Source organism: Manis pentadactyla, chromosome 1, assembly GCF_030020395.1.
Source record: "Manis pentadactyla isolate mManPen7 chromosome 1, mManPen7.hap1, whole genome shotgun sequence".
Classification (NCBI taxonomy): Eukaryota; Metazoa; Chordata; class Mammalia; order Pholidota; family Manidae; genus Manis; species Manis pentadactyla.
The window spans coordinates 123,194,402-123,216,349 of NC_080019.1; the positions used below are offsets into that span (position 1 = coordinate 123,194,402).

The 21,948-nt window shown below is 41.6% G+C and overlaps 2 protein-coding genes and 1 long non-coding RNA gene across 16 annotated transcripts in view; 1 reads left to right on the plus strand and 2 right to left on the minus strand.

The window, feature by feature from the left end:
- The window catches only part of TMEM44 (transmembrane protein 44), a 32,608-nt gene extending 31,479 nt beyond the window's left edge, over positions 1-1,129 (minus strand). For all 12 annotated transcript variants that reach the window (XR_008997346.1, XR_008997344.1, XR_008997343.1 and 9 more), the window contains exon 1: positions 847-1,129. Coding sequence is in view for 7 of the 12 variants with exons in the window: in XM_057501333.1 (XP_057357316.1) it covers positions 847-989 (143 nt within the window). In the remaining 5 variants the exon portion in view is untranslated. The remainder of the gene's footprint in view (positions 1-846) is intronic.
- On the plus strand, positions 841-21,915 carry LOC118907115 (uncharacterized). 3 transcript variants are annotated; one of them, XR_005022709.2, is made up of 4 exons: positions 841-935; positions 14,909-15,211; positions 16,719-16,943; positions 21,613-21,915. It is a non-coding gene; the product is annotated as an uncharacterized LOC118907115 (long non-coding RNA). The 3 variants fall into 3 exon arrangements; XR_005022710.2 differs by lacking the exon at positions 841-935 and adding an exon at positions 1,478-1,597; XR_008997348.1 differs by lacking the exon at positions 841-935 and adding an exon at positions 1,478-1,597 and having other exon boundaries at positions 14,909-15,150.
- The window catches only part of LSG1 (large 60S subunit nuclear export GTPase 1), a 31,670-nt gene continuing 21,715 nt past the window's right edge, over positions 11,994-21,948 (minus strand). Inside the window, exons 9-14 of the mRNA XM_036875366.2 lie at positions 21,240-21,341; positions 20,962-21,105; positions 19,419-19,542; positions 16,796-16,875; positions 14,807-14,980; positions 11,994-12,492 (exon numbers count right to left, since the gene is read on the minus strand). Coding sequence (XP_036731261.2) covers positions 12,313-12,492; positions 14,807-14,980; positions 16,796-16,875; positions 19,419-19,542; positions 20,962-21,105; positions 21,240-21,341 — 804 coding nt within the window. The 3' untranslated portion in view covers positions 11,994-12,312. The remainder of the gene's footprint in view (positions 12,493-14,806; positions 14,981-16,795; positions 16,876-19,418; positions 19,543-20,961; positions 21,106-21,239; positions 21,342-21,948) is intronic.

Below are 21,948 nucleotides of genomic sequence, written 5' to 3' on the forward strand. Positions count from 1 at the left end.
TGGCTGCAGAGCTTCTGTAACGATATCAAAGCCTGAGGGGACTGCCCACCAGTGCCTGAGGTGGGCTGGTGCCAGCTCTCCCACCCTGGTGTGGGCCTTTCTCCTCTGCCAGGGAACATGGGACTTGCACCAGCCTTCCGAGCTTGGGACAAGGTGGCTGAGGACCCAGGGGCCACCTTTAGCCAGTCTTCACTTAGAACCCACAGTAAGTGACCAAACTGGCCAAACCACTCCAGGTGAGGGTCAGAACAGGGCAAAGGCTATGGCCAGGGTCAGAGGATTGCCAGTCCCCCTTCGCAGCTAACAGGGCCTAGGATAAATTGATTGTTGAAATATGGACACACTTGTCTAAGATCCTTGCCCTCTGCCAAAGGTTGGTGGCAGAGTTGGAGCAATAATAATGATTTTTAATGAGCACTTACTAACAGCTTTACCCTACTAACTCATTTAACCCTCCCATCCGTTCTATGAATTATCAATAATCCCCATTGACATGAGGAAAATGAGGCTCAGAGGTTTTATAGTTGCCCAGCCCACAAGGCAATTCAATGGGAAAAGGCTGACATAGAATCCAGAACTCCCAGCTTCCTGTCCAGGGCCCCATGCACTGCACTGCCCGGCCACCTCCTGCTGGCTCACAGCCCAGCCTCCCTGTGCAGGGAATCCAGAAAGAAGTGTTCGACTTCAGTCGGCCACAAAATGTTAGTTTCGATCCTGGAACTATGCTGCCTCCTGCTTCGTTCCTTTCTGCCCCCTTCCCTCTAGTTAGCGGCAGGGTAGCGCCCCATTCCCTCCGCAGCAGACCCGGCCCCCACCCTGGCGCCGCCCGGTCCCGGTCCCCATTACAGCGCGTGGGCGGCGATCCAGCAGGAGGAGGCGCAGATCCACAGGCCGAAGGAGATGCAGACGCGGTGTCGGGCGAAGCAGCGGTCCAGGTAGTCCCAGTCCCAGAGCGCGGGCGCCGGCGCAGGGCTGGGCGCCTCCCCCATGGCACGGCTCGGCTCCGCCCGGCCCAGTGCCCGAACCTCCGCGTGGCCAGGACTCGGGCGCAGTCACCCCAGCTGCGGGCAGCCCCGGGCGCTGCCGCTCGCGCCCCCTTCGCTGGGGTCGGCTCCGCCGCTCGGCCCAGGTCGCGCGCACGACCGCGGCCGCCCAGCTGTGCGCTCCCGTGCGCAGACGGCGGCGGCGAAGGCACCGGGGAAAGTTTCCGGGACTGCGCGGCTCCCCACCCCTTGTGCTATTGTCGGGGGTCGGCGGGCGGAAGGCCGCCTCCCAGCGGCGGGAGCCGGGAGCGGCCTCGGCACAAAGGCTGCACCCTGGCCCCCAAGACAGAGGTGGCGCGGTTCCCGCTGACCTCTTCGCCAGCACCCGCAAACCCGGAGGCAGAGCAGAATACAGACCTGGTGCCTGCCAGGTCAGCGTGTGGCAGCCTTTGTGCGTTCCCAAATCCGCCACATTTTATGAGCCAGACAATACACATACTTCGCGCGTGGCGAAGCGCCGGGGCGGTGGGCAACCCGAGGCGAGTGGAGCCTGGTCCTGCTGATCATTGTTGGAAGCAGACTACAAAGGGAGTGGGGAGGAGACAGACATGCTGGTGAGCAAATCCCCCTACATCTCCTCTCACTTTCTTTTCTGCATCTGTCGACGTCACCCTCCGCCCCTACTCAGTCGCCCAACCCAGACTTCTGGAAGTCACACTAGAAGGCGACCCCAGCAGCCAAGGAGGCCGGTGATCTGTGCATCTGTCCCCTCCCATCCAGCCACTCTGCCACATGATTCTGGCAAGCAGAGCTGTTTTCCTTGGAAACAAACTATTATAATTTTTTAAATCCTTGTTAATTTTAGTAAGTTTGCTTAAAGAAGGACATGACAATCACTTTTTTCATTTTTAATCATAGCAGCTTTATAGAGATCACATTCATATACCATAAAATTTGTCCTTCTAAAGTGTACAGTTCAGTGGTTTTTAGTATATCCAGAGTTGTGCAACCACCACCATTATCCAACTTCAGAACATTTTCATCATTCACCAAAAAAAAGCCAGCACCCGTTAGCAGTTACTCTCCATTCCCGCTCAACATTCCTCGCCCCTGGCAAACACAAATCTACCTTCTGTCCTCTATGGTCTTGCCTATCATCCAATAGATGACCTTTTTGTGACTGGCTTCTTTCACTTAGCATGTTTTTAAGGTTCATCCATTTTGAAGCATGTGTTAGTATATAATCATTTTCATGGGTGAATAATATTCCACGGTATGGCTAGAACACATTTTGCTTATCCATTCATCAGTTGATGGACATTTGATTTATTTTTACATTTTGGCTAATATGAATAATGCTGCTATGAATGTTTATGTACAATTTTTTGTGTGGATGTGGACATAGGTTTTCAGTTCTCGTGGGCATATAGCTAGAGGTGGAATTGCTGGGCCCCATGGTAACTCTATGTTTAAAGTTTGGGGGTCAGACTATTTTCCAAAGTGGATACACTATTTTACTGGTTCACTCTTTTTTAAAAGTTATGGCCACTCACAGGACAAATGAAATACTGTATGTCAGGCATTGTGCAATGAGCCAGGGACACACGCTTGAGAAAAACAGGCAAGGTCCCCACCTTTGTGGAGCTTACACTACAGTAGGAGAGAGAGACATTAAACAAGCAGTTGAACAAATAAAGGCAAAATTAACATGTTTTTAAACAAGTGGCCAAAATTGAAATAATAAAAGGATTAAGATGAAGTGATACAGAATGAATGCCAGCTAAGACAAGATTAAGCAGTTAACTCCAGTTTCTCATAGCCTATAAACAATTCCCACAGTCTGAAATCCCTGACTTCTGGTTCTCTCAGGGCTGTTCTGGTGTGTATTCTATATGCTTATAAATGGTCTTCTCTCCCTTGACCTCCCAGGGATGCTGACCTGTGTTCACCTGCATCTGGAGTTTCCCTGGTGACTTTGCCTACCGACTTTTCCAAAAGATCACCTATTACACTATCTCACCAAAGTAAAGACACACCCTGCACAGTCTTTTATCACCTTCTCACCCACCCCAAGGCCAGGCTACCTTGTCCCCCGTTTTGCTGAGACTTGCAGACACCACTGTTTAATTTGGTTCACTCTTTATTAAGCCTCCCCTTTCTTTCAGGCTCAGTATAAGCCCTTGGATGTTGGCCCTAATTTAAAAATTGCTTTATTCCTCCCCACCCACCCTGGACCAGGTTTATACACCTCTACAGTTTTTTCTTAGAATGGTTAGTTCTCAGTCTTTTTGAGAATTTGAAGAAAACCTCCCTGAAAAATACTAGTATGTGCACACATCCACACAATTTTTAATATAATCTTAAGGAATTTATGGATTCCCTGAAATTCAACTAGAGATTTCACAGAGGAATTCACACTGGAACAGAAATCCCTGGCTTAAGGGTTTGTCCTTTGGGTCCCTGCCTGAGCAGCTGGGGCCATGTGCTCCCTAGAAGGCAGGTGGCAGAGTCACTCTGGTTGCCTGTCAAAAAACAGACCTGCCGAATCCAGCTTTCTGGGCATGTGTCCTTGGAACCTGCTTGGATTTATTTCCTGTGGCTGCTGTAACAATTACCACAAATTTAGTGACTTAAAGAAGTAGGAATTATTCCCACGGTTCTGCAGGCCAGGAGCCTGAGAGCAGTTTCACTGGACCAAAATCTTGTCAGCAGGGCTGCCTCCCTCTGGGGGATGGGGGAGGGGGTTTCTATCTGTTGTCTGGCTTCCTTCAGCTTCTGTGGCTGCTGGAGTTTCTTGCCATGTGGCCTCATCATTTGAATCAATCTCTGCCTCGTGGCACATTGCCTTGTTCTGTGTGAGTTAAATCTCCCTCTGCCTCCTATAGAATGCATTTGTGACCTACTCAAATAATCCTTGTTAATCTCGCCATCTCAGGATCCTTAATTTAATCCCATCTGTCAAGACTCTTTCCACATAAGGTAATGTGTACAGGTTCCTGGGGTTAGGACCTGATATGTTTGGGGGTCATTATTCAACCTACTACACAGTATTTTCATAGCTTCCTGTGAGATTCTTAGGTAAGACTGGGTTATGGACATGGCCCTCTTAGGATGGACAGTTTTGGGGGAGCTCATCAGTCACTGGACATTTTGGCTCATAAAAAGATGCACTGGGAAGAATGTGGGCTTTGAAGCCTGCAAATCTGGGACTGGAGTTCTCACTCTGCCCCCTTGCAGCTGTGGCTGGGAACAAGCCCTGACCCTCTCTGCACTGTGCATTCTTACCTGTCAAATAAAGGTCATTCTGTGATTATCAGAAACCCTGAGATAAAGTGTCCCGCACATATTTCAACAGAGGAAATTATTGTTGTTACTGTCTTTCCTACGAAGAACCTCTGATCCACTAAAAAAGAAAATGTGAAGGTCAACCAATGGTGGGGAGACACAGAGCTCAGTTCTTGGTTCTCTTCTGTTCTCTACCAGGTGCCCGAAGCATCTGATCTTCTAGCTTTCAGTACTGTCCCTATACCTATGCCTCCTGAATGAGAGTCTCCAGGTCATATCACTTTCCCAAACTTTAGACTCACATATGCAACTGCCTATTTGACATCTTCACTTGCATGTCTCACTGAACATGTCAATACCTAATTCATGATTGTCTCTCCCAAATGGTCTTCCCTGCACAGACTGATTCTGGGTCCTGGTCCTGTAGGGGCATATAAGCCTGTGGCCTATCTACTCCTAGAGGATACCTCTCCAAGTGAGATGAGTGTTGTCTGTCTACCAGGCTGTGAGTGTCCGGCAACCAGGGTTGTTTAGTTCAGATCTGGATCCTCAGCTCCTAGCTGAATGCCAGGCACATAATAAGGAAGAGGAAGAATTAACTGATTCTTCAACAAGCCATGGAAATGTGATATGCACTATAGTAAGAGCTTGTTTATCGTGCTTTGCTGACACTAACATTGCGTGTGCAGGTGTGATGGGGAAATGCATCACAGAAATGCATGAGCTGGGCTTTGGAGGATACGTCTGCTTTTGGCAACGAGGCCATGGTACCAGTCCTGTGAAGGCCCTCCAGGAGGGGGGAGAGCATATCCTGTGGACACAGGCAAGGAAGCGGAGGTACTGCCGTGAGGGTAGATGAGGCTGGAGAGGCAGTGCATAGCCAGACAGGCAGGAATCAGGACTTGAGCCTGCAGCTATCATTTAGGGTTGGATATTCTAACTCCTTCATTGTCTTTAGAGTGCCTCCCAAATTTTCCCAGCACCTTATATAAGACTGTTGACAAGTTCAGCCCCCAGGAAGTGAATCAGTTCCCTTACCAGCCTCCTCCAAGGCCCCACAGCTGCCCCACCCAGAAGCTAATGGTTTGGGCCAAGGGGTAGAGTTTGCCAAAAAGAAAAGCTAACAAGGCCATAACACACACATCCTCGCCCCATGGCTCTCAGGCAGATCCTGTTGGCAGAGGCACACAGCCGCGGGCACTGTCCTGATGAAGGGAAGGCTGCAGGAACCTGGGCGGGCTTTCAGTCCTGCCCACAAACCCCAGCCACCCACCCTGCAGGCAGGCAGCTCCATAGCTTTCTCTTCAGAGGAAACAGCGCCTCCTGTCAACATTCTTGTAAAGTGCATTATTTAGAGGAAGGGCTTGTGGCTACTGCTCAAACAGTAACACTTAAAAAAAGCCCTACGTCTATACAACACAGAGAAGACAGGTAGGGATTCTGCAGCATCTTACTACGCTGATGGACAGTGACTGTAATGGGGTTTGTCGGGGGGACTTGGTGAAGGGGGGAGCCTAGTAAACATAATGTTCTTCATGTAATTGTAGATTAATGATACCAAAAAAAACCGGAAAAAAAAAAAGCCCTGTGTAAGTTTGATTTACCTGCTATGGAAAGATCAATTCTAAAAGAATGCATTTTGAAATAATGGCATTTCCAAATCTTAATCAGTCCCTTTGTGGACATGTTGGAGTGTCGCTATTGAAGCAGGCGGTCAGACTGTTGGGATCAAGGGTTCTATCTAAAACTCTCATAAACTCACTGTTTGATCTTGTGACAGATTCTCTACTTTTTTCCCCCCACAAGTTTCTCATTAATAACATCTGATTGCTGAAAGTCACCTACTTCTCGATGCTCAGAAGCTAGGCAAGGGCTAATGGAACTGACAGATGCTGAACATTTTATCAAGGAAAGCCCTACATTTTTAAAGGGCAAATCTCAGTGAATGCTCTCTCATAGCAAGGCAACTCACTGTTTACCGAGCCAACTAAATGCAATTCAGTATTTGAATATTTGCATTGAAATAATTATTTAAAGGAAATGTAAATGCTCAGTGTAGTTTACAATTCAGGAAAAAGCCTGGGTCCTGCCATGTTCCCACATGCCCATACAGGAGCTGGATAACCCCACTTCCCAAAAGCTAGCAAAGGCAGAAAGTAGAGACAGGAGCTCCATCTCTGTTAATTTGTGGTAACTCTGATTCTAGTCTCCCGTACAGTCCTGTCTGTTCTGGTCTCATATAATTCTGAATGGCTCTTGAGCCCTTATGGGATTTAACTGTCTATTGTTATGACCCTCACTCCCGCATTCCCAAACTACAGAGGAGGTGAACGAATACCTACCTAGATCCATCAACTGTTAACACTTTGCTCATGTTTTGTTCCTCACTCCACTCAGAACTATTTGAAATTGCAGATACCATGACACTTAACCCCTAAATGCCTCAGGATATCTCCAAGGATATTCTCCCCCATAACCACACTGCTATTATACTGATCCCAGTAAGGTTATGTAATCCAAATTAAAATTTACTCCTCCGTTCCCATAGTCTAATACCGTGTTGCTATTATTTCAGTTCAGAATGCATTCATTTAGTTGTATGTCTCTTTAGTCCAGGTCCCATGTCTTATAGAATGTCTCAAATCTGGCATTGTCTAATTGTTCCCTCACAATTAGATTCAGGTTAAATTGAGGTTAAATGTGTTTGCAAAAGCAGGACAAGGAGACGTTGGGTACTTCTTGTTGTACCATGTCAGGAGGTGTAGGCTGGTGCCCTACAGGTAATGCTGAATTCGATCACTTGTTGAGGGTGCTGTCTGCCAGATCACTCCATTATAGAAAACGTTTTCCCTGTGTATTTTGTAAGGAAGTGATGGTGATACTTTAAAACGGTGTTAACTATCCAGTTCCTCAAAGACCTTTCACCCAGTGGCTTGCATCCATTGGTGATCTTTGTCTGATCCATTATTTCATTGGTAGTTACAAGGTGATTTTATCATTTCTTCTGTATTTTTTCCACTGGTGCTCTTTGGTAAAAAAAAAGGTTCCCTCCTTTCCAGTTTGAACATTATTATGGACTCAGGAGTCCTTTTTAAAAAACTCAATGTTTTATGTCATATAAAACATTGTGTCTACTTTAGAAGTAGATGAAATGTATATATTATAAATAGAAAATACACCCCTACTTTTCCTCTCCCTCCCCCTGAAAATTCTCACCATTCCTACCTTTGCTGGGTGAGGTAGGAGTTAGCGGTCATTGCCTTTAGCAGTTAACTTCTGGAGATGTCACTGGCCACAGTTTAAGTGCTTAATAGTCATATATGGCTGTAGTGTCTTATGGGACAGCACAGATTATGAGGCACTTCCACTATAGCAGAGTTCTACTAGGCAGCACTGTTGTTAAATGCCCAACCCCTTTGAGTGATAACGATATGTCAATGTGGGTTCATCCATTTCACAATGTCCCACGGTGGGGCAGGATGCTGACAGTGGGGGAGGTTGTGTGTCAGGGGGGAAACTGGAGGAATATGGGAACTCTGTGCATCTGCTTAATTTTGCTGTGAACCTAAAACTGTTGTAAAAAAGTTTATCAGTCAAAAAAAAAGTTAGAACCCCTAAACCTGCAAAACATCCAATACTACATCAGATAAATACAACAGATACATTCACAGCATAGAATAGTATACAGCAATAAGAACGAACAACTCTCTGTGGATTACACATAAGAATATGTATGAATCTCACAATGTTAGAATAAAGAAGCCAGATACATAAGAGTACATACTGTTGATGCTTTCTATGTAATACAAAAGCAGGTGAGAAAGGTCAGAATAGCGGTTATCCTTGGAAAAGTCAGTGGTGACTGAGAGGAATCACAAAGGGGCTCCTGGGGTGCTGGTCATGTTCTCTGCCTTGATCAGGGTGCTGGTTGTGTTAATGTGTTGTGAAAACTCAGCGATGTGTACACTTCAAAGATTGTGCACTTTCTGTACACATATTACACTTCAAAAGAATTTATTCAGTCTACTAGGTGGCAGGCACTTCTCACTTACAGAATGTCCTTTGCTTTTAGATTGCTGAGAATTGTTGTTTCCTCTTTATCCTGGAGTCTTTTTAAAGTAAGATCTTTCCTTTCCATATGGCCTCCACCCTCAACTGGCATATAGTATGTTTAACACAGACAACAAATGGTTACACAGGGTGGAAATTTTGACTGATTCTCTTCACTTCTCCACAAGGGCTAGAGGGGAAAGGGCCAGTAAGACAAGGTGACATGCAAATTTCTGGCTTGCAGCCAAATTTTGCATTTTACCCACTAAGGAAACATATGTTGATATTGGCTTCTTGACAAAAACCTCTACTCCTTTCTAATTTCCTGAAAAGTAAACAGATAGCAGATGTACAGCAGGTTCTACTTTAAAAGGGTGGCATATTATTCCTTGTCATAAAATGCTGGAAAAAATTCCAAACAATGAAGTGATAATGATAATGATTGCAGTTCACAAGTCTAAAGTACTAAGTACCTCTAAGCAAGGCTGGGAACACTTAAAAACAAAATTGCAAAGGATGCTTAACAAGACACATTCTGGGCAGAAGCAAAGGTGAAAATACAAACTCCCCTTTAGGGTATCCTAGTTTGGGTTCCTTCCTTTATTTGGGAGGCAATCCCATGAAGCCGAAGTGAGGGAAGTGGAGAAAATGAGACAGGGAAGGGAGAAAAGTAACAATGCATTAGTAAGATGGTTCTGGCTGTGGGCAGTGGAGCTCAGTTCCACTAAGGATCTGGTAAGGACCATGTGCAATGTACAGAGTGATAGGGAAGCTGGGGTATGTACTAATCAGCCTGATTCCTTACCTGTTGGGGGTGTTAAATCACTTGTCCCTCTGGACTGCTGTGCTGTGTGTGCAGGCTTAGCAAGCTCCAGTGGTGTAGGACAAAGTCCTCAAGTGGGAAAGCAGAAAACCAAGGGCTTGCAGTGGAAAGCTGTCAGCTTGCACAGGAACTCTCCACTGGGGCTGCTAGGGGATATGGAGTGGGATGAGGCACGTCCGTATACGTACATCTCTTAGCAGTAATACTTATTAGAAAACTGAGTCAGGTACTCTTCACAAGTGTACCACATTCATGAATGCAAAATATTAAAGGCTATAACTGCAGAAATAAGCCCTCAAATTTATGTTTCATTTTTGACAAGGGTGCCAAAACAATTAAACTAGGAAAGGCTAGCCTTATCAGCAGTGTTGGGACTACTACATATCCATGTGCAAAAGGATGAAGTTGGTGTGTCCCCTCTCTCACACCATATACAAAATTAACCCACAATGGACCAGAGAGCTAAATATAAGAGCTAAACCCATAAGGTTCTTAGAAGAAAACATAGGGGTAAATACAAATCTTAGTAACCTTAGATTTGGCAATAGTTTCTTAAATAAACCACCAAAAGCACAACCAACCAAAGAAAAAAATTAACCTGGACTTCATCAAAATTAAAAATGTGCTTCAAAGGACACTTTCAAGAAAATGACAATTCACTGAATGAATGGTAGAAAATATTAGCATATTATGTATCTCATAAGGGACTTGTATCTAGAATGTATAAATAACTTTTGTAACTCAATAAAGAAAAAGCAACCCAATTTAAAAATGGTAAAGACTGAGTATACGATTCTTCAAACAAGATATACCAGTAGCTAACAAGCACATGAAAAGATGCTCAACTCCATTAGTCATTAAGGGAATGCAAACCTTAAACCATAATGATATCATTTAAAACCCCCTAGGATAGCTAAAACAAAAAAGTTAATGAGTGCTGACAAGAATGTGTAGAATTAGAACCCAGTTTATAACTGTTGGTGGGAAAATGTAAAATGATGCAGTCACTTTGGAAAACAGTCTACTAACTGCTTGAAGTTTAAATATATAGCAGTCCACTCCTATATATTCAAGAGAATTAAAAACCTGTGTTCACACAAACATGTTTAACACAAGTGCTCACAGCATTACTTGTAATAGCCAAACGTGGAAACCCAAATGTCTATTAAGTGGATAAACAAAATGTACGAAACTCACTCAACGGAATTTCATTTAGCAATAAAAAGCAATAAATTGCTGAGAGATGCTGTAACATGAACCTTGAAGATATCAGGCTAAGTGAAAGCCAGTCACAGAAGTTCAGATAGTGTATGATTCCATTTATATGAAACATAAAGAGGCAACTCTATGTATGAAGTAGATTAGTGGTGGCTTAGGCCTAGGAAGATAACAGGATTGAGGCCAAGGGCTAAAAGGTACTAGGCTTCTTTTTTTGGTTTTATGCAGAACTGATTCCGAATTGGCTGCACAAGTCTGTGAATATACTAAAAACCACTGCACTGTACACTTCAAATTGGTGAATTTGTATGGTATGTGAATTATCTCAATAAAGCTGTTAAAAAATAAGAGCATGGAATGATTTCTATTTTTCTAAGTCTGTTTTAGTATTACACAATCACTAAAGCAAAATTGAAAACATGCTTTGTCCATTCAGTATAAAGTTTGTCATATGCCTGTGTCTGTTCTTCAATAAATGGAACAAAGTATGTTTTCACATGCCAATGCTTATTCCTATTCTATCATGAGCCTTTTATTTAAATTGTGTCACTCAGATAAAAGGGAAAGACTGGAAGCCTGGAGGAACATAATTTTAGAACATTTCAGCTTTGCTTCCTCTACCTCAGATTTGATCTGTAACTTTTCACCTGATATTTAAATGAAGAATCAGAACACTTCATTCTTCACCTGTACAAACCCTCCACGGTTACTCACTGCTTTCCAGAAAACACCCAGAGTCCCTTCACAGGCTTTTAGGTCCTGGATGTAGTACATTATTTGGATTAGCCATTCTAATCCATCCTGCAGTGCACCCGCCTGTTTCAGGGCCCTACTGCTGTTGTCATTCTCTAGACTGCCCTTCCTGCCACATGGCAGGTGGTCATTAAATATTTATTCAATGAATGAACAAATGTAATTTTTTAGTTCCTCAGATATAACATATTCAAAAATATATCAAGTACATTATGGTCATTTAAAGACAAGGCTTAATTGTGAATTCATGGATGAACTTGGAGGGTCTGTGATCTTCTGGTGCATTTTGTAGAACCATGTGGAATGTGCATTTTTCTGGAGAAAGCATCCAAACGTCCATTAAATTTCTTAAAATATCTATGACATAAAATAAGGTAAGGATCTGAGTTAAGAGAATAATGAGGCTAGGAGAAAAAGGGAGACAGAAGAGAAGAAATCAAAGGCTGACACAAGCCATAGTGTTTTTATTCTAAAGGTGACTATAAAAGGTAAACTGCCCTCATCTTACTCAATGATTTTTAAGTACTAAGGACAACAGGGATCCCTAAGCCCCAATAAAAAACTGATTAAACTCCCTGTGGGTTAGCTGCAGAAAAACACATGGTTACTTCTGTAATGACTTCCATTGACAGTGATTTTCAGTTTAGATGGTAATGCTCTCTGGGGCCCTTTAAAACTACACATGCCAGCCCACCATTCCAAGATCTGATATGCCTTTTGCCACATCAGGAGTGTGTTGGGTATGTGAGATTGAGAATGGCTAATCTAAATAATGTACTCAAAAAGAAACCACCTAAAACCCATCATGTTTTGGGAAATTAGAACTGTTTAAAGAATGTAAAATGTCCAAATGGTATTTACATAAACCAGTAAACATATGGTAGTGACAACAATTTTAATATCTTTTCAAAAAACTCCCCACTTATAAATCAGCATACATTTGTGTATTTGTTCACACTAACAAATATACATCATTCACTCCCTCATCTTAAACGGAGCCTTCTACAGGAGTAAGCTTCTGGGGCTCCACGGTGTTTACATTAGAGTAGCTGTCCCAAGGAGCCCCTCAGTTTCGATGCTGACTGCTGGTTGTGGGTGAGCTGTGCAAGCAGGGGCCCTTCTGCGGCAGCGTGGGCATCGAGCAGCTTCTGGTCCTTCCCAGGCGCACAAGGCAGATGCCATTTCTGTCAGAGGCCCGGTTCACGTATCCAGGTGCTTATAGAGTCTGCGACTTTTCTCTTTTTTATTTCTGTTACCATGTTTTTTCCAGGGCTTCCCAGCTCCACCCTCAGAGCTCACAGCAGCTGCGGTCACCAGGCCACTCCCAGGCTTGTAGCCCATAACAGCCTGGACTCCTTTGGTCAAAGCTCTCACATTTTCCTAGGAATTCAGAGAAATAGTGAGATCTCAGCACAGTATTACTTCTGGAGAACTCTTAGAAAGTGGACTTCCATCTCCTTCACTGGTCTTTTTCTACCATGCCTTAAGTGATAAATCTCTTAGAATTCTGTCTTCAGTTCATCTTCTTTTTCTTCAACTTTGCTTAGTCCCATAGCTTCAAATACCATCTATAACTAGACCCCAAATGCTATTTTCTGGAAATCTCTATCTTGCTACCAAAACTCAACCTGCCTCAATTCAAATTTGGTTACAACTGACTCTGCATTCTTTACCACCAGCACCCAAGGCCACCCACAGCACAGGCTCTCTACTGAGAAAACCCACACTCCCATATCCTTATGCCCTTGTTCATACTGCTACCTGAAAATCTGGCTCTTACCACTCCTTCCAACAGGCACATTTTTATTTGTCCCCAAGTCCACCTTAAATATCACTTCCTCTCTAGCTTTCACTCAGTCACACTGCTCCCAGTCTCAAGATGAACTGCTCACCATCTGGGTCCACAAAGTACTTGACTTATACTTCTGTCCCAGACCTAACAGGTCATATTACTTGTCATTGCCCATCTTCCCTTTGCTAGCATGTGAATTCCCTGAAAGCAATAACTGTGTCTTATTTTGGTATCCCAGGTCCTATGTGAATAGCTAGCACATAGTGAGTGTTCATAAAAGTTTTTGTAAACTAGTGATTTTCAGAAAAGGAAAACAAAACAAAAAAAGGAAATAAACAAATTTTAAGTTCACTTACCAAAAAAAACCTTAAATCTAATATGATTTACAAGTGTAAAGCAATATCTCATAATCTTATAATAAAATATTACTCTAGAGGTTAAAGCTTAGTTATTATAATTAACTGTAGGTTTTCAGCTTTCTTATACCTGACTGAGAAACTTCTTCAAAATACTCAAAACTTCAACTTATATGTCCTGTATGACAGATGTAGGTCCAAGTAGTAGAATGTAATCTTTCTAATACTGGTATATTTTCTTCTAAATATCGGCAGACTTGGCAATAATTCAAACTAGGAGCCAATACAATCTAAGTTCTATCCCAGCTTTGCCATTTAAAACAAATGTAGTATCTGCTTGGCCTGCCCTAGCACAGGCTCCATGTGTGAGGCACACAAGGCACCATATAAATACAGAGAGAAGCATTCTCTGGATATAGCTTCCCCACTCCCCATTTTTTGGGGCTCTAGCAGTCACAAAAGTGTTTAAAAATATAGTAATTGTAACAATAGGATTTAACTGTGCTGCACATAAATTTTTCATTTAAAATGCTGTATACAAACTGTAAGTATGATATAAAAAAACTGTAAGTTGGTTCAGAGAAAAGACAACCCTCTAAAACGGGAGAAAAAATTTGCAAATCATTACTATGATACAGGCTTATATCCATAATATATAAAGAACTCTTACAGCTCAACAACATTCTTCCAAAGAAGACATACACGTGCCAATGAGCATGTAAAAATATGCTTGACATTAGTCATTAGGGAAAAATAAATCAAAATCAGGCAATACCAATTCACATACAGTAAGATGGCTAAAAAAACAAACCAAACCAAATCAAAACAAAAAACCCAGAAAATAAATACTGACAAGGATGTGGATAAATCAGAACCCTCACACATTGCTAGTGGGAATATAAAATAAGGCAGCCACTTTGGAAAGTTTGGCAGTAACTCAAATGCTAAACACACAGTTGGCGTATGACCCAACAACCCCACTCCTACAATTATCCAAGAGAACAGGTAATAAATGTCCACATAAAAACTTGCACATGAGTGTTCATGGCAGCATTATTCATAATAGGCAAAAACAATCCAAATGTACATCAACTGACAAATGGATAAACAAAATGTGGTATACACACACACACTCTCTCTCTCTCCATGGAATATTATTCAGCAATAAAAAGGAATGAAGTACCAATACATGGATGAACACTGAATTCCTTATGCTAAGTTAAAGAAGCCAGTCATAAAGACCTCAGAGTGAAGGAATTCATTTATAATGCAATGTCCAGAATAGGTAAATTTATATGGAGAGAAAGTAGATAAGTAATTGGCAGGGATTGGGGAGTGAACGTTAATGGGCGGAGGGTTTCTTTTTGACATGATAAAGATGTTCTAAAATTAGTGGTGGCAGTTATACAACTCTGTGAAGATGCTATAAATTATTGTACATTTTAAAGGAGTGAATTTCATGGTACTTGAATGCATATTTCAATGAAACTATTATACAAAAAAAATGTGTTGGATCAGAAGCTAAAGGAAAAACTTTAAAACTTACTTGATGGAAAAATGTTTTGTCAACTGTATTTTCAATCTGTTTTGCTTTTTTATTTCTTCCTGGTTGTATTCTTATTTCACCACCATTTGTTTTGTTCTCTAGGAGTCGATGGTGCTGATGCTGAAAGGTCACAGGATCTCTTCCAGGAGGAGGATGACAGAACAGAAGTCTGCCCTATGAAGACCACATGAGTAACAGTTCACACAAGTGCCATCTGTGTTAGCCCAGGACCAAGAAAAAGTCCTCACAGAAGTTATCTCCAACCAGGCACACTCTGGCAGAGCTGCCTTCTGGATCAAGCCAGCTGCACTGAGTTTTGGTCAACTGCATCTGAAGAGTTCTAGGTAATATGTGAAGATGGTCCTTAAAGTGCTCTAGAAGTCTAGCTCTTTCCAGAACCCCCAGGTGAGAATGAAATCTTTCTTCTCTGAGCTCCTTTTTACCTTGTTTACATTTCTACTAAAGTATTCTTCAGTATGCCTATATATGATTATACTTATGAATATTTTCCAAAATGAAAACCAGGACACGATTCAATGGTATAACCGTAAAATGGCTGGTTGCAGTTGTTCCTGGGTGCAAGTTTTCTACTTTCCACCAAAAACAATCTAAAAAATGTTTTTTTTAAGGCATCATTGATATACAATCTTACAAAGGTTTCACATGAGCAACACTGTGGTTTCAACATTCACCCATATTATCAATTCCTCCCAACACACCCCGTTGCAACCACTGCCCATTAGCATAGTAAGATGCTAGAGTCACTACTTGTCTTCTCCGTGCTGTACTATCTTCCCCGTGACCTACCTATATTATGTGTGCTAATTATAATGCCCCTTAATCCCTTTCTCCCTCCCTCCCACCCCACCCACCCTAACCCCTCCCCTTTGGTAACCACTTGTCCCTTCTTGGAGTCTGTGAGTCTGCTGCTGCTTTGTTCCTTCAGTTTTGCTTTGTTGTTATATTCCACAAATGAGTGAAATCATTTGGTACTTGTCTTTCTCTGCCTGGCTTATTTCAGAGCATAATACCCTCTAGCTCCATCCATGTTGTAAATGGTAGGATTTAAAACTGGACGGGTATAAGTCTCTTCCCATAGTCCAGTTTTGTAAGTGAATAAATAATAATTTATCCACCCACACAAATATTTTATTAACTACTTTCCTTCTGAATTGAAGGCAAGAGAATATGGCTGCCCACTTTCATTTCTATACTCTCAGAGCTCCACTGATGTGGTATGAAGAGGAGGAAATGTAGCCAAATCCCCACAACCAGTGATCACTAGGGCCCTGTAATGCTTACGTGTATAAAGAATTAAGCTTAATGCATATAAATTATTGGGGCTAATTATGTATAAGAAACTGAGCTTAGGGGTGTGCGTATGTCTGTGTACGTCTCCACAAACACATTGTTCTCATTTATTTTCCCTAATAATCTCCTAAAACAGGTACTATTAATTCTGGTTTTACTGATGAGGAAAACCCACACTTAGCATGTCCTCATTTGCAACATGACAATAGTTAAGACATGCAATTTTAATGAGATAATACATATAAGCCATTTAGAACTATTCTTAGCAGGGCTAGCTTTGAATACATGTTATCTATGATTATTATTGTTGCTAGATAATATACGGAGAAAGAAAGGCATATAAACACCAATACTACAAGGAAGACTGTGATACAGCTGCAATAGAAACAAGCAAAAGGCTGTAGGAGATAGAAATATCAGAGGCACAAATTTACCATTTTTACTGGTAAGAGATATTCAGAGATCTTCATCTCTCTCTCATATTATGCTGTCAGTCAGTTCTATGATTTACTTATATGATGCTAGCTTCCTTAGATCAAGACTATATAACTCCAGTTATAAGACAATCTCAACAGAAAATATCCCCTTTACAACTGAACAGGTTGCCATTACCTAAGAACACACTGTGGAGACAGAGGCCTGCTTACTGAAGAGCAACAAGAAGCAAGGTGCACTTACACTGACATAATCTTTCAGGATATAGCGTGCAGACCGAGGTTGGTCTGGCTGACCATGTGCCGTCATGAATCCTCGCATATCTGTGAAGAGAAATGAATTTTGCAAAACCTAAGCTAGAAGACAAAACATCACAACAAAGTCAAATGAGGTGATGGAAATTTAGTCCTTACTGCTACCACATTAACTATTCAATTTTAGTCTTGGTTTTTCAATTATCATTGTGGAAGGTATTTTGGTTACCATTATTAAAAATACTTGATAATCCAGGAGACTAGACCATATTGTTATATCTAATATCCTAGCACCAAGTGGTGACAGACATGTTCAATTTCTCTCTACTCCAGTGATTTCTTCCACTCTTGATTTTAAATATTCATGGAATCAACTTGTAGAATGCTATGTTGTCAATATTACTAGCAAAGCCAAAAGCAACAGAGCAAGTTTTCTTATGTAACGATGTACCTAGACTTTTTCCAGTTTCCCACATATGCAACAAAGATCCCTCTAATACTACTCAATTAGAGGCAGAAAGGGGGCCCAGTACTTAAGAACATGGGCTTTGACAAACAAGCTGGGCTCAGAACTCAGATTCCTCACATACTAGTTTTTGTGTTGGCTCTTTTAGTCTAGAAGAAAATAGAAGCCTAGGTCACACCATATACAAAAATCCATTCAGGTAGATTAAAAATCTAAAGGTATTAAAAAACAAGATATTACAGGAAAAATGTTATCCTTTTGGGATAGGGAATACTTTCACAAGTACCAAATTCAAGCAAGGAAAAAAGGAAATATAGATGGGTATTTCCACAAATGTGGAAAGATGCTCAATTCCACTAGTATTCAAAGAAACACATATTAAAATGGTAGTATTTACCAATGTCTTTTAAAATGAACTGTCAGGGACTAATCTGTATAGACCCGCAGATCTTACATACTTTACATGTGTAAGTCATCCATTTTTTACAAACTGGCTTTTCCCTGACTCTGATTTTATCGGATAGAATTAGATGAAAAATCTTAAGACTCTTAATATTTTTATCTGAAAGTCAAATCAAATGGGAAGTTTGGCAGAGCTCTACCTCTCCCCATCTTTCAGGCTACTGTACTGGAGAGAGGTCTGGATTAGGAAATCTGGGTTCTCTGCTGCTATGCCACTAACCCAAGGTCAGGTGGGCAAGTCATTTCATGCTGATTTCAGAATATATGTCTTAAAAAAAGAGAGATGAAAGCTAGGGTGATCTTTAGGATCTCTTCTAGTTCTAGGTTTTTGTGCCTATACCAGTCTTGCCATTAAGTGTTGAGTATTTATCCTCCGTAGTGTCTCTCAAATGAGATATATTCAAGGCCTGACTTAAGCACTATTCAGATCAAATCCTTTCTTACCAGTAAATACTCAAATAACCCAAACTCCTTCCCACCTGGTGGCAATTCCTGTAAAGGCAAGCCACACATGCATGGAAATGTTTCTAACATTGCTATTCCTTTAGGTAGACATGGGTTCCTCCTGGACCACCTAAAAGTTTGTATTTAAGCTAACTAAAAATCACAGTCAATTGGAGAAATGGTAGGTAAAGGTAACAGGTAACTCCCATGTGGAACTGGGGTGGTAAAACATGGTGGTGGTACAGTTGTGGGCTTAAATAAGGCTTACAAGGGACTGACGGAGGGGAAGGAGGATGTTTTGTGTCTGTCCTAACCAAGCTCCTCTTTGTCCCAATCTCAGAGGGCCTTGCCTTCTGATGCTCCCCTCACAACTCTCCTACCCCACTCTGATAAGCCTTTTTTGAAAAATACAAAAAATATTCAAGTGAAAAGTATTAAAATAAACAATAAACACTCAAAAAAAGTATTTTCCAATGGAAACAAGTTAAGATGAATATGGGTTTCATTACCATCTTACTGCAATTTTCTTATGTGTTACTACCCTAAATACCCCATGGTTTCTGTAATCATAAAGATATGAACGGAAGTTCAAAAGATTAAATGAAAAGTCCATTTACTGCAGAGAATCATTTCACAAGGCAGTCAAACTGGGTTTAGAAAACAAAATTACTCAAGAAATTCTCCAAGTATTTGCTTCTTTTCCCAACATCCCCTTTCTCCCATTTGGGAGACTCCAGAAAGAGCCAACAGAGCCTTAAATTAGAACCCCTGTGTCTGCAGCTGGGTACCATCAAAGCAGTAAATGTCCTAAGGGCTTTTTCTCTAGAAGCCTGTGACAGGCCCTGGGGTCCCTATGAAAGAAAGGAGACCAGGAGAGCATGGGAAGATGTGTATCTCCCTAGAGATTGAGTTCTACATGAAAAGGCAGACCTGGGGAAGAGGCAAGGGATACAAAGCATCTCCCTCTCTAACTTTAAAAAGAATTTAATGCATTGAAGTAAAAATACTACTCAGGTAGCAGTCAGCTCTCCCTCCTTTACTGCTAGACCCCGAAACATCACCAAATCAGCTACCTGGAGGCCATTCTGTAGGTGAGGCCAACAAAGAGAACAGAAGCATCAACCCTGAAAGATGGTATGACCAATGGTAGGGAGAAATTCTGAATTTGTATCTTTGCAGAGGAATACTTATCTTATTAACTATATTATTTTTTCATGTTTTAAAATAAATCACAACTCACATCCATAAGCTGTCAACAGTTCTTCTGATGTTGGAGGTCGATGGGGATCTTCATCTTCTCTAGGCTTTATGATACTAATGCCATAGGTAGCTTCTAAAACATGTCTTGGAATATTCTGGCAAACATAAGCTTGTCAAGGAATCTATTTCTTGAACTGACCCCCTCCTTCCCATGGCACCTGGCACATGCTTTTAAGAACACAGTTCTTCAGTAGTTCTATGACCAAAACCTCACATCTCCAAAAGAGGAGTATAGTTATTTGTTAAAGGACTGTTTCTTTAAAACAAAGCCTATGCACCCATGATCACTTCCAAGTGATCCTTTCACAATAATTATCTCTGAAATAGATCTTAATTTGACCCCTTTTTACCTAAGTAAACAAAAAAGTTGAGATGATCCTAATTCAGAGATAAGGGACAAAGAGTCTGTTTCTAATCCTTTCAACTATGCAAGGAGAGATTGTTTTTTTCCTTCTTTGTCTAATTACCCAGATTTTTCTTAAGTCATTTACAACATTACGTCTTATACCACAGAACATTCACGTGCTATAGGTAGATTCAGTGCATTCTTTTAAACAACTATATGTACAGTATTCTATTTTAACAGTATACTATGTTCTATTTATCCTGGTAAGTGAACTCTTACTCATTATTTCCTATTTAGAGAGAAAACAAGTTGGGGGTAAACAAAAAGCTGTGGCCTTAAGTATAGTCATTACGGATCCTGTCAAGAACTGTATAGGGACCGAAATTTTGTCCACTTAAACCAAAAAATCAGTGTACCACTTTCATGGAGTTTCCTGTTTTCTGCCAGCATCCACAGAACAGTAACAGACCAGCTTGTTAGCTTGCAAATAGGGTAAAATCTTAGATAATGCAGTTCTTAACAGATCTGTCTTCATCATGCCAGAAACTATGTTGGACGTTTTAAGTAAGTTAACTTATGCTGCAGAGGCAACAGAGCTTCTAACCTGCTCCTACTGAGATCTCAGGCAAATTATTTAACTTCTCTGTGCCTCAGTTTCCTCAAGTTTGAGGAAATGGCAACAGTAACAGCAGTACACATCTCAAGGGTAAGGTGCTTGTTTTAAGAATTAAACAACATATTATTTGGTAAATATTTTGTAAAGCACATAGTACACATGCAGCTGTAATGATTAAATTCTCACAATCAACTGTGAAGTAGCTATTATTACCCACATTTTATAGAAAAGGAAAATTTCTACAAGGTTAGGCAAGTTTAGCAAGGTCGCCCAAATGGCAGTGTCAGGATTCAAACCAGTTGGCAACTCCATGCTGAGATCCTGAGCCTGGGCTCTTGCACTGTCACCAGGCCACATGCACGGCTGTCAGGATATGTGAGGCTCTAATGCTGAAGTCCTGATGCTGTCTCACTGCACAAACTTAGGGAGATCACTGATAAGCACTTTAGATTTTCCATTCTTAAGATATCAGACATGAATTCATCAAATGCAAGGCAATATCCAAAACCTGAAACCTTAATATATACATAACAACCAGTCTCTGCAAAGTAGAAAGGATATTAGTGACACGGGTGGGACATGATCTCTCATCTGGTCAATTGGGAGGATTCCATTGCAGGTCATCTCTGCCTTAGTAGAGACAAAGGACGGCATCACCAGGCCTGGGCAGTCACATAAGCAGAGGCCAGGTTCCACATAAAGAGTCTGAAAGACAAGGAAGAGGCTGTGCTGAGCAGAGGAGGGGAAAGAGCAGCGCGTGAGTGGCAAAGAATTTAGGAAAATACCCACAGGGAAGAACTGGTTGAGAAGGAAGTAAGAGGCTGATGCTGTAGAAATACCTGAAAATGCTTGGTGTGACCCGGTGTGGCAGACACAGATACCTTCTTGTTGCCCATGATGGTGTTGATTGTTGAACTCTTACCAACATTCGGGTAGCCCACCTAGAAGAGACTCAGAAGTTACTGTACCAGTACATCTTTCAAAAGATCCAAAGATACTGCATAAATAGTGGCAACACTAGCCTAAGTGTCTGCTTGCTTAGAAACAGATGCTGTTGCTGACAGACATTTCCCCCCTATAGTGTGAGTGTATTCACGTGTCTCCAGTGATAAACAGTCAAGCTAAGAACAGCTTTTTAATGGAGTAACAGTGGATGTTACAGTAAACCTTATCCCTTTGTTTCCGGTTCCCTCCACACTGCCCCATCTACAGGTGTTTCAGTGATTCCATTGTATCTTCCACACTGTGGATGAAGGTGAACATCAGACAGATACTTTAATCATCACAACATGTAAGTATTTAAAAATTGTAGTAACTTATTAGCAAGTTTCTATCTTGCTAGCTAAAAACTGTAAATGGGTTAACAAGCTACTAAAACTCTTAAATTACTCTTAGATTCAGGGTGAGACAACATCCAGTCTTTCCCCTCTGATTCTCCTCCAACACCATCAATACATCTGAAATTTCATGTTGTGTCAGATCAAACAGGATTATATAAAGGATTCAAGGAAGGTCTCAAATAAAATGACAAGCAAACTTTTACTCAAA